At 45.5% G+C, this 14,916-nt stretch overlaps 1 protein-coding gene across 3 annotated transcripts in view; it reads right to left on the bottom strand.

The window, feature by feature from the left end:
• Nucleotides 1–14,916, bottom strand: part of LOC121433412 (peroxynitrite isomerase THAP4) — a 39,718-nt gene that overhangs the window by 13,358 nt on the left and 11,444 nt on the right. The window contains exons 1-3 of one of the 3 annotated variants that reach the window (XM_041631791.1): nucleotides 7,550–7,567; nucleotides 4,963–5,050; nucleotides 841–1,000 (exon numbers count right to left, since the gene is read on the bottom strand). In XM_041631791.1, coding sequence (XP_041487725.1) covers nucleotides 841–1,000; nucleotides 4,963–5,050; nucleotides 7,550–7,552 — 251 coding nt within the window. In that variant the 5' untranslated portion in view covers nucleotides 7,553–7,567. Of the gene's footprint in view, nucleotides 1–840; nucleotides 1,001–4,962; nucleotides 5,051–7,549; nucleotides 7,568–8,180; nucleotides 8,299–14,916 lie in introns of those variants that run through there. The other 2 variants (XM_041631792.1, XM_041631790.1) reach the window with 2 other exon arrangements.

The raw sequence follows: 14,916 nt of genomic DNA, 5'->3' as shown, positions 1-14,916 counted from the left end.
GGAAGAGAAATATGCAATCTTAACATGTAAGCCACCTCTCCAGCCCAAGATTTATTTTTTATTTTATATGTTTGGGTGTCTGTCTGCATGGATGACTGTATACCAGGCATGTGCAGTATCCATGAACCAGAAAAGAACATCAGATCCCCTGAAATAGACAGCTGCAATGTGTCATGTGGGTGCTGGGGATTGAACCTCTGAAATGGACTGAACTTAGGTCGTCAGGCTTGGAGGTTCAAGTGCCACCACTCACTGACCCACCTTGAGAGTCCCTAAGTTAGCTTCTTAAAAGAGAACTGTAGAGTGGAGACTGAAGCAGAAATGGAATTTTCGTGATGTGCTGGAAACAAATCCTGGGCTTGTACGTACGACAAAATCACTCCACCACTGAGGTATGTCCCTACTCTAAACTTGCTAAACACTATTAACTATGGTGATTATATTTCAGCTACCCTTAAAAGCAACACTATTTCCTATTATGAACCATAAACTTTCTTGTACACCTCATCTAGTACAGGGTAAAAGTAAAAGAAAGCCACATCCTCTTATTCAGCAACACTATAGTGACTGATTTCCATACGAGTTAGACTGACACTAGAGATTAAATATGCTTGTCTGCTTAGATTAACAAACTTGTAAACTTGTCATCTTAAAGAATATCGTGGAGCAAGAAAGGACCACTTTCATCATCAACCCGTGCCTCAGCTGCCAGGTTCTGGGAGAGAAATTTCTAAAGCACATCTACAGTGCTTTGGCATCTTCCTGCCTGGCATGTCTCTGACATGTCTGGAGTTATCTGAAGGCCTAGGCAGGCCATCAGCCAGGTAGGGAGGGACTTACGAGAAGTTGAGCATAGGCTGGCCCACATGGGAGATGTGCACCTCCTCCAGGTACTGGAAGGGCTGCAGTGTAGGAAAGGTACCAACTCCTGGCGGGTCTGACAGCCAGGTACCCAGCATCCAAGACAGCGGCTCCACCACTGGGTTCATCTTGGGAGGCTCTGAAAATGAAGGATGGAACAGTAAATGACGTACTTTTGCCAGATCAGCCACACAACCCTCAAATGCCCTGTGGTGAGATCCTCTGGAACCTCTGCAGTGCCGAGTCTGGGGTAGTGCGGGGAATGAAGAAAGGAAAGCCGGAGTACCCTCCTCTAACCCCTGGAGTCCTGGGACTGGATATAGTAGGTGGGCTCCAGAATCAGAGGTGAAAAGCAACAGGCAGGAGAGGCCGGAACTGGAAACTGATAGCAGAATATTTCACTCTCCTTTTATTCAGCTGTGCCTTCTTTATATCCATGGAGCTCAACTGTCTCCTAAGTGTGACAGTGGCGCATGGGATCTCTGAGGAGCTGGAAGCAGGGATGAGGTACACTGGAGCAGGCTGCTCTGGGAAGCACTTGTGAAGACAGGGGCTGAGGCTGCTTAGCAGGTGCTTTCTGTGGTTAAGTCTCCCGACCCTAAATCAATACTGCTCTCACCCCAACTCTGCGGAGGTTGTGGTGAGACGGATAAGGACCTCCGGCCCAATTCCCACATGTGGCCAGGATATCTGGTACCCTTCTAAGACTCAAATGTAAGTACTGAATCTGGAGTTTGGAAAGCAACTCGGAGGACGAGCAGAATGAGAGATTGACAAGCTCAGCAGTCTACCGTCTGACATATACTCACTTCCAGAATCAGCGACTCACCATGTGTTCCAGGACAGCCTTGGGAACTACTTTAGTTTCGGTATCACATAACTCTGAACTGAAAGAGTTGGAAAGAAGAACCAGAAAGGAAAAGCCCTTTAAAGGTAGAGGGTTGTCTCCTACCATGTGGGTTCCAGGAGTTGAACTCCGTTCATCAGACCTGGCAGCAAGTGCTTTCCCCCACTGAGCCATCTGGACAGTCCTTAAAAATGTCTTTACTGCATTAGAGAAATGGTCTAGCTGTTAAGAGCACTTATTGCCCTGGTGGAGAACCAGAGCTCAATTCCCAGCACTGCAAGGCCATCCATAATTCCAGTTCTGGGAGACCTGATGCCATCTTTTTACCTGTCCATGAACCAAGGACCCACTGGGTGTACACACATACATGCAGGTAAAAACATTTTACATAAAATATATAAATGTCACACAAAATTTTAATTTATTATTTTTATTTACATATATGTTTGTGAGTCTATGTGAATGCAATGGGTCAAATTTTGGACATCTTCACTAGATCACAGGCAGACCAAGCTCCCATCCACCCCCTTTTACTTAGGGTGCTGAGTTAGCTCCACATCTCAACTGAAGCCTCTACCCAACAGGCAGGGGTAGGCAGAAAAACACTCTAGTGAGGCTTATGACCTCAAGCTGTTCCAATTAAGGGCATAAGAGAACTGTCACGATGAGCAAGCAGGACAGTCTGCTGCCTAACTCGCTGTCATGATCTTTAACATAACACCTGAGCCCTTCGGTGGGGACAACACAGGTGCCTTGACAGAGGGGGCCCTCTGCAGGAGTCAGATGAGCCTGGCAGCATCCAAACCATAGAGGGCTGTGTATGGAGAAGTGCGGCTGAGTACCTATGTTTCAGAATGTCTCTGTGGGAAGCCATGACGGACATGTGACATCCTGTACAGTCTGCCGAGGAAACAGCAGTTCTCCCTTATAGCTCTTCCCACATACTTACTGTAAGAAAGCACACACAAAAGCAAGCCCTGTCAGTGAGTTGCCTATAAGCATGCCTGTGTCTCATGCATGATTAGCATGTCTATCCTATGAGTGTGTATGCTCCGTGAGCACCTGTGCCCACAGTCAGCAGTCTTCTCCATTCTTTCCCCTTTTACTTTGCTCCCCCTGCCCCCAGTTATGAGCCTGCAGTCAGGATAAGGATGATCTATGTCTGCCCCCTAGGGTGGGAGGCTGGCAACAACAGGCAGTGCAGTCTTCTGACAGGACATATTCAGGACAGGGCGAAGATATGTATGTAATCCATGGAAACGCCTTGGCTTCCTCAAGGAGGGGTCAAGAACCCTCTCAGGAGGCAGAGCTAGAATCAGGCCCCGCACTAATGTTCATGACCCACACCTGGCTCTAGTCACATACACCAGCTGCAGACCCAGATGCCCCTTCTGAGAACCAACTATGTCTGTTCCTATCCCCAGTGTCCTCTGCTGCCCCTCACTTTTGCCCAGCACTGCCTTTATTTTAGACCACCCTAATGTGGAATAATCCTTCTGTAACTGTAATTTACACTGTGCTTGGTTTAATAAAGAAGCTGACTGGCCAACAACTGAACAGGATAAGGTTAGGTGGGAAAATCTGACTAAGGGCACTGGGAAGAAGGGAGAAGTCAGAGGAGTCGCCAGTGAGACACAGAGAGAGGTGCAAGATGAAAGAGAGGTAATACCATGTGGTAGAATGTAGATTAATATATGGGTTAACTTAAGTTGTAAGAGCTAGTTAGCAATGAGTCTGAGCTATCAGTCAAGCATTGATAATTAATATTGAGCCTCCATGTCAGTTATTTGGGAACTGGTGGGTGGAAAAGAAAAGTCAGCCTACACCCCTCTATTAGGAGTCACTCAGCTCCTCCCTCCTGGAGTTCTTTCCTCCAGCAGAAACAAGCTCAGACCCCCTGAAACTCTGGTTTTACACTGCTTCCAAGAAGGATGGTCCTCAAATGTCAGGTGAGAGACACAGACCAGGAGAAGGAGGACAGAAAGACAGAATAAGCTAAGGCAGGAGAGACTGATACTGAGACTGATCCTGCTGTTTCTTCCCTCCAATCTGTCCGAGGATCTTGCTGGGATGCAGAAAGTAAGTCAGCATCATTGCTGCCTCTTCCAGGAATGAACATGATTTAAAAAGGTGAGAGTGCTCACTGCTAAGCACGACAAGCTGAGTTGGATCCCTAGAACCCTACAGTGGAAGGAGAGAACCAACTCCCCTACGTGGGGACTGGGTCTGAACTCAGACTCTCTGGAAGAGCAGTAAGCACTTCTAGCTGCTGAATCATCTCCTCTGTCTCACTATGTGACCCAGGCTGACCATGAGTTCCTCCTGCTGAGCTTCCTGAGAACCTGGATCACAGGGATGAGTTACTATACCCTAAAATCCTGAGCAAGGCTATTGCTTCTGCAAGACAACTCTTCATTAAATCCAAAAGACTAAACCGTGAGATGTGAGTAAGCCTATTCGGGAAAACCCCAAAACAGTCTAATTAGAAAATGTTCTTCATAGTATCAGGCATATGAAGTCTTGGGCCCCAGTTACTGGTGTTGCTGTCGGAGGAGGTTGAGAAGGTATGATCTTGCTGGAAGAAGTACGTGACTGGGGGCAGACTAAGAGTTAAAACTCAAGGCCACTTCCAGTATGCTCTGCTTTGTGCTTATGGTTGAGGATGTGAGCTCTCAGCTTCCTGCTCTGGCCACAATACCTGCCACCTCCTGCCATGAAAGTCTGCTATCCCTCTGGAACCATAAGCCCAAAGAAACTCTATCTTCTCTAAGGGCTGTAGTCAGAGTGTTTTATCACAGCAATGGAAAATAACTATACCCAACCAGCAGCCACAAGGGTGTCAAAGTGAAGCTATGGAAGCACAGCAAATGGAGCACAGCTCCTTCATGGGAAGACATGCTGGTGTCTCCCAGCACAGATGTGGGCAGAGTGCTAGCCCAAAGTCCAAACTATGGGACCTGATGATGTAGATTAAAAAAAAAAAACAATAAAGTTTTAAAAAGGTGACAATGGAGCAGGGCCCAGCAACAGCTCTACCCCAGGCACAGGGCCTACAGAAATGAAGCACCCTCCAAAGTCAGCCCTAACTATGCGCTGCAGCCAACAGCACAACTCACATCCAACGCCTGCTGAGAGACATGCAGCACAGCAAGCCCAGACAGCGAACATTATTTAGTCACAAAAGCAAACGGGTTACCAACTGTACAGCACAGGTAAGCCTGGGCGACAGAAGCGGACTCAAGAGCAGCTTTTACCTGGTTCCACTCTTATGCAGTGTCCAGGGTTCCCATTACACAGAGGGAAAGCAAGCCAGTGTTTCTCCACAGCAGAAGACAGGGCCAACTGACAAGACCACAAGGAAAGAACATGGGTATAAGTATCTTGTCGCTAGCCTCAGCTGCCAGTGCTCTATGCTCGCTACAGACCTGAGGGGCCAGCTCTGTAGCACCAGAGAGGTGGTTGCTCAGACACATCCACAGGCTTCCCAAAACTCAGTTCAGAAAAGTAATTTCTAGTATTCCAGAACTTTAGAATGACTGGGCACTTAGTGAAATGACGGTGTTTTAAAAAAATGACACCAAATAAAATAATTATTAAAATTAGTTATACTGAGCCAGGCAGTGGTGGCAGACTCGTTTAATTCTAGCACTCGGGAGGCAGAAGCAGGTGGATCTCTGTGATGTGAGTTCGAGGCCAGTCTGGTCTACAGAGTGAGTTCCAAAGCTACACAAACTCCAAAGCTACAGAGAAACCCTGTCCCAAAAAACCAAAACAACAACAGCAACAAAATTAGTTACACTAGTTTCCTTTTACCTTCTTAAAGTTATCAAGAAGTTCAAGTGACAGGCACTGGTGGTGTAAATCTTTAATCCTAGCACTTGGGAAGCAGAGGCAGACTATCTCTGAGTTTGAGGCCAGTCTGGTCTATAAAGTACAACCAACCAGGGCTACATGGAGAAACCTTGTCTCGAAAAAACAGAAAAAAAAAAAAAAGTTGAGTTAGTGGCTGGAGAGATGGCTCAGTGGAGACCTGTATGAGCCAAGAGCCCAGAGTCTGCTGTCGGGCTGGGACAGAGCTCCACCGCTGCAACATTCTAAGTTCAGTATTTCAGTAAATCAAGAAATACTGATTTTGAAGAAAACAACTCGCTTTCTAAAGATGTGTTCAAACGTAGCAGCTGGTGGTATGAGTCACAGATGCTTGTCCTGGCTGCCTGGTCTACTAGTTAGTCACAGCATTGCTGGGTGTGGTATCCGAAAGCCTAAGGGCTGGGAGCTCTAGCTGCTCCACCTACGTGTTTGTACCACTGTGCTCTCCCTATCCTCCCTCCTTTATCTAACTTTCCTCTTCTGGGTAGGACTGAAAAGCCCCTGGCTACTCTGGACCAGTCTGGAGAGCTCAGCTACATCTCAGAACAGGGCTCAAGCTGCTCAGGGTCATCCTGGGAACAGGTTCCAGGAAGCAGCCAGTGCTACAGGAGCGTTCCCACTGAGGAAGTATTCGGTTACTAGCTCAACAAACAAGACCCTGACATGAAATACCTGTGAGAAGAGCTAAGTGGGCACGGTAAAGTATCTGTTAACCCAGGGCAGGAAATGTACTTCTGCAAAGCTTGGCCAGGTTGAACCAGGCCCTCAGAGCTAGAAGGTTTTCATCTCTAGTGTCTGCTTCCCCTCTTCCAACACTGCTCAGGAGCAGAGTCTATTCTGAATGCTTTCCTAGAGGACCTAGGTTAGCTTCCAGCACCTACACGGTGACTCAGAACTGTCTGCAATTCCAGTCCCAGGGGGTGCTCTTTCCTGGGCTCTGCAGGCACTGCACGCTTGTGTTGCACACATACATGCAGGCAAAATACCCATACCACATAAAAGAAAACGAGGTGGAGACAACTTAGGAAGCACTCTAGAAAGTGGGAAAAAAAGTTATCACAAAGGGACAAACAGGAAAAGCCCAGAGAGGGAGGCTGCGGAGAATCTGGAAATGTGAAATGTCTTGTACTATAAGGAAGAAAAAGGAACAAGGATGTTAACGAAGTCTGAGGGGCTGAACGGCCGAGACTAGGTAGTGGTGGAGAGCAGGGCTCCCAGGGGGCACACGAGTTGCCATTTGGGCCCGTGGGTCTGAGGTAGGGCTTAGCTGTGACTGCTGTCCTGGGAGCAAGAGCAGGTTGCAGATGTCCTTTTCAGTAGCATTGTAGCTTGTTCCTTCTGTGCTAAGGGCTATCAGCACAGCCAGCTTCTGGTAGAGGTCTTCTCTAATCAGAGTTCTGCGGACCTGGACAGGGCAACGATTAATAAGGGATGAGGCTGGCAGAATTATCAGACCCAGAGGCAGAAAACGCACTGGATACCACATGGTAAAGAAAGTGGAGGAGGTGGGGCGGTTACAAAGGAAAGGAAGGGGATGGGCAGGAGAGCAGAGCAAAGATGCGTGACAAAGGCCAAGATCAATAGCAGCCTCAGGCTGGCTATACTTGCCAGAGTGGCCTGCTCAGCAGACTGGCACCCCGGCATGGATTGAGCATCTAACAAAAAGAAGGCAGAAGAGACTGCTGGGTGCTCTAGCTTGCACCTTGCCCAAGTTCTGACTAAAGCCCACTGAGCAGTGCCTGTGAATCAATGGGACTTGGGAAAATGCACCGCAGGCTATGGCAGCCACTATATAAACACAAGTTCAGCAGGTGCTTCTGGAGGAAGAACTGCACACCTAGGCACCATCAATCTTGTGGCGAGCAAGGTTCATAAGCTGGTCTGTGACACTTGGCAAGTGAAGAGAAACACAGGACCACGAGATTCTCTGATGATGAGTAGGAAACACATAACTGGAAATGAAGGGCATACCATCTTGTCTACACGTCAGGATGTTCAGAGTGCCAAGGTTCATGACCCACAAGTGCAGCGTAGAAGAGAGCCTGAAAAGCAGCATGTCATCACTGAGCACTGGCTCTGCCCTCCCAGCTCGCTGCCCTTTATTAAAGGATGCCAATTTGGACAAGGGCACTAAACAATCAATGCTCCCACCCTGGCAGTACACCTGGACTACACTAGATGGGCTGGTTTGTTCTCTCTGCTCTTTCCCCTATCCCAGAATTCCTGTCTGGAAACTGCTGCCAATCCTGGCCACTCTCCTTACTTTCACTGAAGTGTGGAGCAGCGGGTGAAGACAATCAAATCACTCTACAGCCCAAACATCCAGTTACGGAGCCTGCATGTGTTGAAATCCATCAAACTACAGCCTCAAGAACTTTGTGTTTTACTGTATATAAATTCAACTTCATTAGGAAAATAAAAACAAAACAAAAAGTATAAGAACCTAGCCTATTAGTAGTTGTCAATCTCCTTTAAAAAACTAGACAGGTTTTTCTATGAATTTTCTTTTGATTTAATTTTTCTTTTATTAAAATCTTAAACTGCAAAAATAAAATTTAAATTTTCTATAAATAAGTGGCCTAAACATTGAAAGCAGGCTTACCCATCCCTAAGTTTTCTGAACTCCGACACACTCCGTCAAGGTTCCTCAAGGTTATTTTCTGCCAATTGCCGGGAAATGTGAGCACCTGGCTGTTATGGCATTGCAGGAAATGAATGCCAATCCTAAGAGAGCATTCTGGGAATTGTAGTTTAGAAAAGACCGAGTCTCAGAAGAATGTGGAAGACAAAGACAGCCTGAGAGACGGCAGCATTTTAGAGCCAACAGAGCTTTGGAAATAGCTGCATCTTATGAGTCAGGATCAGGCCAGAGAGTTAACTGTCCCATCCAGAGTAAGGAGTGAGGATCCCACCTCTGTTGTTTTCACTGACTGGCTGAGGGAACCAACTCACTAAATCGGAAAACATAGTAGGGCAGGCACAGACAGACACTGTTTCTTCAGGAACGTTTGCCAGGCGTTTAGGCTCTTAACATACTTTTCTGTCTTCAAGTATGCTGTTCTGCTTAGCTTAGCTTTAAACATGAGGGTTTTCAGTCTGTGATAAGACATTGGTGGATATATTTGCTGGGACCTGAGGACAAAGTCCTTCATGATCCTTACCCTCACATCACTGATTTGTTAGCAATAACAGTGTTTCCTGTTGTGGCAAGCAGAGAAAATGACACTAATCATACAGTACTACAAAGTTAAAAAAAAAAAAAACAAAACAGCAGAGGCCAGTAGCACGGAGCTGGATAAAGGGAAGCATTTCCGCAGGACGTGCAGGGTCTGGGTCCCACTAGCAGCAAGACACAGCAAGGTCCAATCGATCATTCACAACAGAAAGGGGGCACACACAGAAACAGGAAAAGCAGAGGTGACCAATGGAAAACAGAACAAACACTGCTCCCGAATTCATAAAACATAAACCAGGCTTGCAAAGATTATGTTTGATTATCTAGTTAATCTTCTGAGCACTATTAGGATGACAGACTCTGATAAATGGTTACTTTTTTTTTTTTTTTTTTTTTTTTTGTCAACTTGAGACAAGTGCAAGTTATCTGGAAAGAGAAACCTCAGCTGAGAAAATCACCATCAGAATGCCGGTAGGTAAGTCTGTATGGTATTCAAAATAAACCTCTTCCTCTCCAAGTAACTTTTGGCTATGGTGTTTTGTTACAGCAGTAGAAAGCTGGTTAAGACCACTAGCAAGTTATTAAAGTTAGTAGCTTGTTCACATATTAGCAATGAATAACCAAATTTAACAGCGATGTAGGGGTTTCTAGTTTCAACTAGGAGAAGTAAATGGCTGTAGTATGGTGGAATAGACCTGTATCACAACACTAGGAAGATAAAGGCAAGCAGATGGCCAGAGTCCAGTCTGAGCTACACACTAGGAGCAATAGACCAGTCAGGATTACATCTGTTTAGAATGAGAGAGGGGAGGGAGGAGGGGCAGGGGCTGGTGGATCGTTTATGAGTTCAAGGCCAGCCTGGTCTATGGAGTGACTTCCAGGACAGTCTATATAGAGTAACCATGTTTCAAAAACAAAACAAAGAACTCTACAAAACAAACAACAACAAAACCCCCGAGAGACAGAAAGGAAGAATGCTGTGGAATAATCCTGCACACTGTGAATACTATATATTCCTCTCACTGGTTAATAAAGAAGCTGACTGGCTTATAGTAAAGCAGGATACAGTCAGGCAGGACAATCAAACTGAGGATACTGGGATGAAGAGCGGTGGAGTGAGAGAGCTGCTGGTAGACGCAGAGAGAGCAAAATGGGCATGTCGTACTGAAAAAAGGCACCAAGGCACGTCGCAAAGCACAGGTAAGAAATATGGATTAATTGAGTGTAAACATTAGCTAGAAACAGGCCTGAGCTACCAACTAATTATCTGTAATTAATATTGAGTCTCTGTGTCAGTTATTTGGGAAGCAGCTGTAGTATAGGAAAACTCCACCTACAGAAGACAGAGAGAAAGAGAAGGGGGAGTGGAGAAGAAAAATAGTGATCATATTTCCACCTTACAAGAAATATAGAAGAAACTAGACAAGCTAACCCGACAGGAACCAAGCCCACTGACAGTTCTCTAATACGGAATCACAGCCCAGTCCGTGTTTCTAGGTAGAAACTACAGGAGAGATAGGCAGTGGTAGAGAACGCCTTTATTCCCAGCAAAGGGGAGGCAGAGGCAGGTGGATCTCTGAGTTCAATGCCAGCCTGGTCTACAAGAGTGAGTTTTAGGACGATCAGGGATACACAGAGAAAACCTGTCTTTAAAACCCAAATAAATAAATAAGAAAGTGAAAAAGAAGAGGAGGAAGAGGAGGAGGAGGAGGAGGAGGAGGAGGAGGAGGAGGAAGAAGAAGAAGAAGAAGAAGAAGAAGAAGAAGAAGAAGAAGAAGAAGAAGAAGAAAACAACTACAGGCGATACTGGTTGGCAGGAACTTCAAGGGACTTATATGAACTGTAGGTGGAGGAGCAGGTCCAAGAGACTGCTAAGGGCTTCAGTTCTGAATTCCTTACCTGTATTTTCAAGGAAGCTTACCCATACTGTCTCCAGGAAACCTACTAGGTTCACAGTATGAAAGGTACATGAAAAAACATCACTTCATGTCTCTGATAGGGTGGCTATCATAAAAGGAACTGAGCTTTCTCCCAAATGAGAGTTATTACACAAAGTCTGGGGACTTTACCTAGAGAAAAACACTCCTTTTATGCTCCCAGCCCTTCTATTTTACCCAAGGGGTTTTGGTAGCAAACTGTATAGGGTGAATCCACATACTAGAAGGACTCAGACCTCTTCCCCCATTCTTTCTCCAGTCCTGGCATTCTCCATACACTGATTGGAAAGAAGCAAAACATGCGCCTGACATATCTGCACATGCTATTCCCCTTCCTGACAGACTTCTACAGGTAGCTAGGGTCTCATTTCTCCAGGACAGTGAGTCCCCCTTTCCCTTACAGCTGGTTTGTGGGGAAGCAGATGGAGGGATAGCACATTTCATCTCCGAGGACTGGAAGGTCATCTTTTCACTTGGGGATGTTAGGAGTCAGTGCAGTGAAGCTGAGTCTCACCAACACGTGGGAAGGAGGTCCAATATACTCAAGGGCGCTTCCAGGGCAAACCCTGCCCCTCCAGGAGGAGTTACTGTAGGCCTTGTGTCCTCTGTCTCCTCTGACTCACTACCAGAATAGAATTTCAAACACTAGCTAAGTTTGACTCTCAGAATCTCAAAAAGAAAAAAACAAAACAAAATTAACCTTATTTTCCTCTGTAACAAAACTTGGCCTTTAAATCCACTCCTAGACCAAGAATGCTGGCCACTTAATGGTATTCTTCAACTAGATCTCTTTTGCCATGGTTAGGACTCAGATTCTTTATATCCAAGCCTTCATGGCCTTGTTAAAAGTCTCTAAGAATAAAAGGTTAATTTAGCACTATAAAAACAATGCCTTGCCTGGTGGCGGCGGCACACACCTTTAATCCCAGTACTCGGGAGGTAGAGGCAGGCAGATCTCTGTGAGTTCGAGGCCAGCCTGGTGTACAAGAGCTAGTTCCAGTATAGGTTCCAAAGTGACAGAGAAACCCTGTCTTGAAAAACAAAAAACAACAAAAACAAAACAAAAACAACAACAAACAAAAAAAAAACCAATGCCTTGCAGGGCGGTGGTAGCACATGCCTTCAATCCCAGCATTGGGGTGGCAGAAGCAGGTGGATCTCAAGCAGGCAGCTCTCGGTAAGTTCAAAGCCAGCCTGGTCTATACAGCAAGTTTTAGGACAGCCAGGGCTACACAGAAAAATCCTGTCTTGAGAAACAAAAACAAGCAAACAAAAAGGCACCAGATAACTTAGGCTAGATATTAAAAAATTTTAGCCAGTAACAGTTTATTCACTAACACCTTCTAGCAAGATCTCTTTGGTTAAAAAAAAACAAAAAAGTGATCAAATGTGGTCTGTGTCCATTATATATATATATATATATATATATATACACATTATATCAGAGATTTTATAAACAAAAGTATGACATAAAGAAACAAGTGTGGAAAAGAGAAAAGGTTTTATGTTCAGAAACACATTTCTGATAAAAAGTTGTTTTGATTTAAAAAATATTTTGTGGGGCCATTGAGATGGTTTAGTAAGTAAAGGGGCTGCAATCCCTGAGACCCACATGGTAAAGATCTGATTCCTACAAGTTGTCCTTAGCCCTCCACATGCGCACTGTTGTGCTTTTATGCACACACACTCACAATTTACAATTAAATGTAATAAAACAACTTTTAAAAGAGCGATCTTGTGGTCTGGAGAGATGGCCCAGAGGTTAAGAACACTGGCTGTACTTCCAGAGGTCCTGAGTTCAATTCCTGGCAACCACATGTGGCTCACAACCATCTATAATTAGATCTGGTGCCCTCTTCTGGCATGCACGCAGACATGCAGACAGAACACTGTATACATAATAAACAAAAATCTAAAAAGAGCCAGCTTGTGCTGTCTTATACAAACAATTAGCTGCTAACTCGTGTCAGAGAAGACAAGTGGTGTTGTAAGATTTCCTACCAACAAGACAGTGCTGCCCTCTTCTTACTCAAATAAGACCCTCACAAACAGCCCAGGAGACTTCCCTTAACTGCTCTAAAAGTAGCCATTTCCCCTCAGGGAGCTATTCCTTCTGAGAATTCATACACGGTGTTTCTGTCCATAGTATGTTTTTTAGGTAATCAATTCTGGTCTGGTAAAACTTTTATTTATCCCTATTCCTTGGGCTCATCACTTCTAGCATAACACCTAACAGCACCAAAACCTGAAACAAGACAAGGTCTTCAGAAATGGGCCACGGAGTGAAAGTACTGGCTACCAAGCCTGGCAAAGGAGCTTGATCCCTGGGACCAACTGGCCCCTGTATGTTGTCCTCTGACTTACTTCCACATGCGTGTGACATGTTACATACAATATAAAAATAATAATTTAAAAATGTTTGCAATTCTGAAGCCAGTGAAATTGTTCTTCAGAGGCAAGGACTCCTTTTCAAGTAAAAACTAAGGAAATGTATTCCAAATAGACCTTTAGGCCGGAAACTCCAATCCAAATCCAGAGCAAGAACATCAAGCATACGTGAAAAAAGACAAAGTCTCTCTTCTCTTTTTGCCTATAATTTTCTTCATCTTTCTTCTCTCTTTTTTTTTTTTTTTTTTATTTTTCGAGACAGGGTTTCTCCGTAGCCTTTGGTTCCTGTCCTGGAACTAGCTCTTGTAGACCAGGCTGGCCTCGAACTCACAGAGATCCGCCTGCCTCTGCCTCCTGAGTGCTGGGATTAAAGGCGTGCGCCACCACCGCCCGGCTCTTCTTTTTTGAGATAAGGTCTTACTACGTAGTTCAAATTGACTTTGAACTTGTATATTTTTGCTTCATACTTCAGAGGCTCAGGCAGAATTTCAAGTTCAAGGTTAGTGTGAACTGCATAGGAAGAGCAAGAAAAACAAGATGTGTCATGCTAACACTTTGTGGGGATGGAGGATGCATTTAATCTCAGCACTTAGGGGACAGAGGCAATTGGGCATTACATAATAGAAGTCTCAGAAGTGAAGGGGCCAGTCTTTAAGTCGAGCCCTTCACACATGAGACGAACACAAGAGAGAACTGCGGGAGAAGCAGGCAGCAGTGACCTCTGCCAGAAAAGAGCAGATCCAACAGGGGGTAAAATCAGTGATTCGGGGCCATAACTGACATCTTAAGACTGCTCTATCCAACAACAAATTACAAGTTGTTCTCAAGTTCACACAGAATAGCAACCAAAAGAGATGACCTCCTGGGCCATCAAACAACAAACTTAAATATCAGCAAGACTAGAGGTGAGTGCAGAGCCTCACTGTCCTCCCCTGTAAGCCCTGCTCACCACCTCCTCCTATTTGTCCTCCTCACTGTCCTCCCCTGTAAGCCCTGCTCACCACCTCCTATTTGTCCTCCTCACTGTCCTCCCCTGTAAGCCCTGCTCACCACCTCCTCCTATTTGTCCTCCTCACTGTCCTCCCCTGTAAGCCCTGCTCACCACCTCCTCCTATTTGTCCTCCTCACTGTCCTCCCCTGTAAGCCCTGCTCACCTCCTCCTATTTGCCAGCCCTGTTCTGTGAACTTCTCCAGGGGCCTCAGCAAGAGTGAGGCCAGAGTGGTTAGCTCAGCCCCACCCCCACCTCAGGGCAGCTTTCACTTCCACCCCTCCTAGCACTCCGTGGGTTCCCTCGGTGACCTCCCTGACCGTCAAGGACAGATTACATTAGCACAAACGCAGGTGTGACTGACAGGACTCACTGGAAGATGCTATCCTCATCCCCCACAATACACAATCCCGAAGGAGCAGAGTTTTAGGAGCTCTGTGCCTGGATATTTCTTATTGTATCACAATGACATGTACAGCTGGGGAGAAGCTTTCTCTAGGCTCAGGACTAATACAAAGATGCTGCTTATGGTCACTGCTTTTTAGCGTCATTTTGGAAGTCCCAGTTATTGCAACAGAAGAAAAGGAAATACAGAGTAAGAAACAGATAAAAACACAAGATTTTGGAAGCGAAAATACAAGTGTCCTTGTCCATCAATTATGACTGTAAGAAACTTAAAGACCGTACAAAAAACTTCTGGGAGGGCTGGAGAGATGGCTCAGTGGTTAAGAGCATTGTCTGCTCTTCCAAAGGTCCTGAGTTCAATTCCCAGCAACCACATGGTGGCTCACAACCATCTGTAATGAGGTCTGGTGCCGTCTTCTGGCCTGCAGATATACACACAGAATA

Source organism: Microtus oregoni, unplaced genomic scaffold (genome assembly GCF_018167655.1).
Source record: "Microtus oregoni isolate MIOR12 unplaced genomic scaffold, Mior012 000038F_ref0000394, whole genome shotgun sequence".
In the NCBI taxonomy this organism is placed as follows: domain Eukaryota; kingdom Metazoa; phylum Chordata; class Mammalia; order Rodentia; family Cricetidae; genus Microtus; species Microtus oregoni.
Note: the sequence above shows the minus strand (reverse complement) of the source record. Positions and strands in the feature narration are given on the sequence as shown.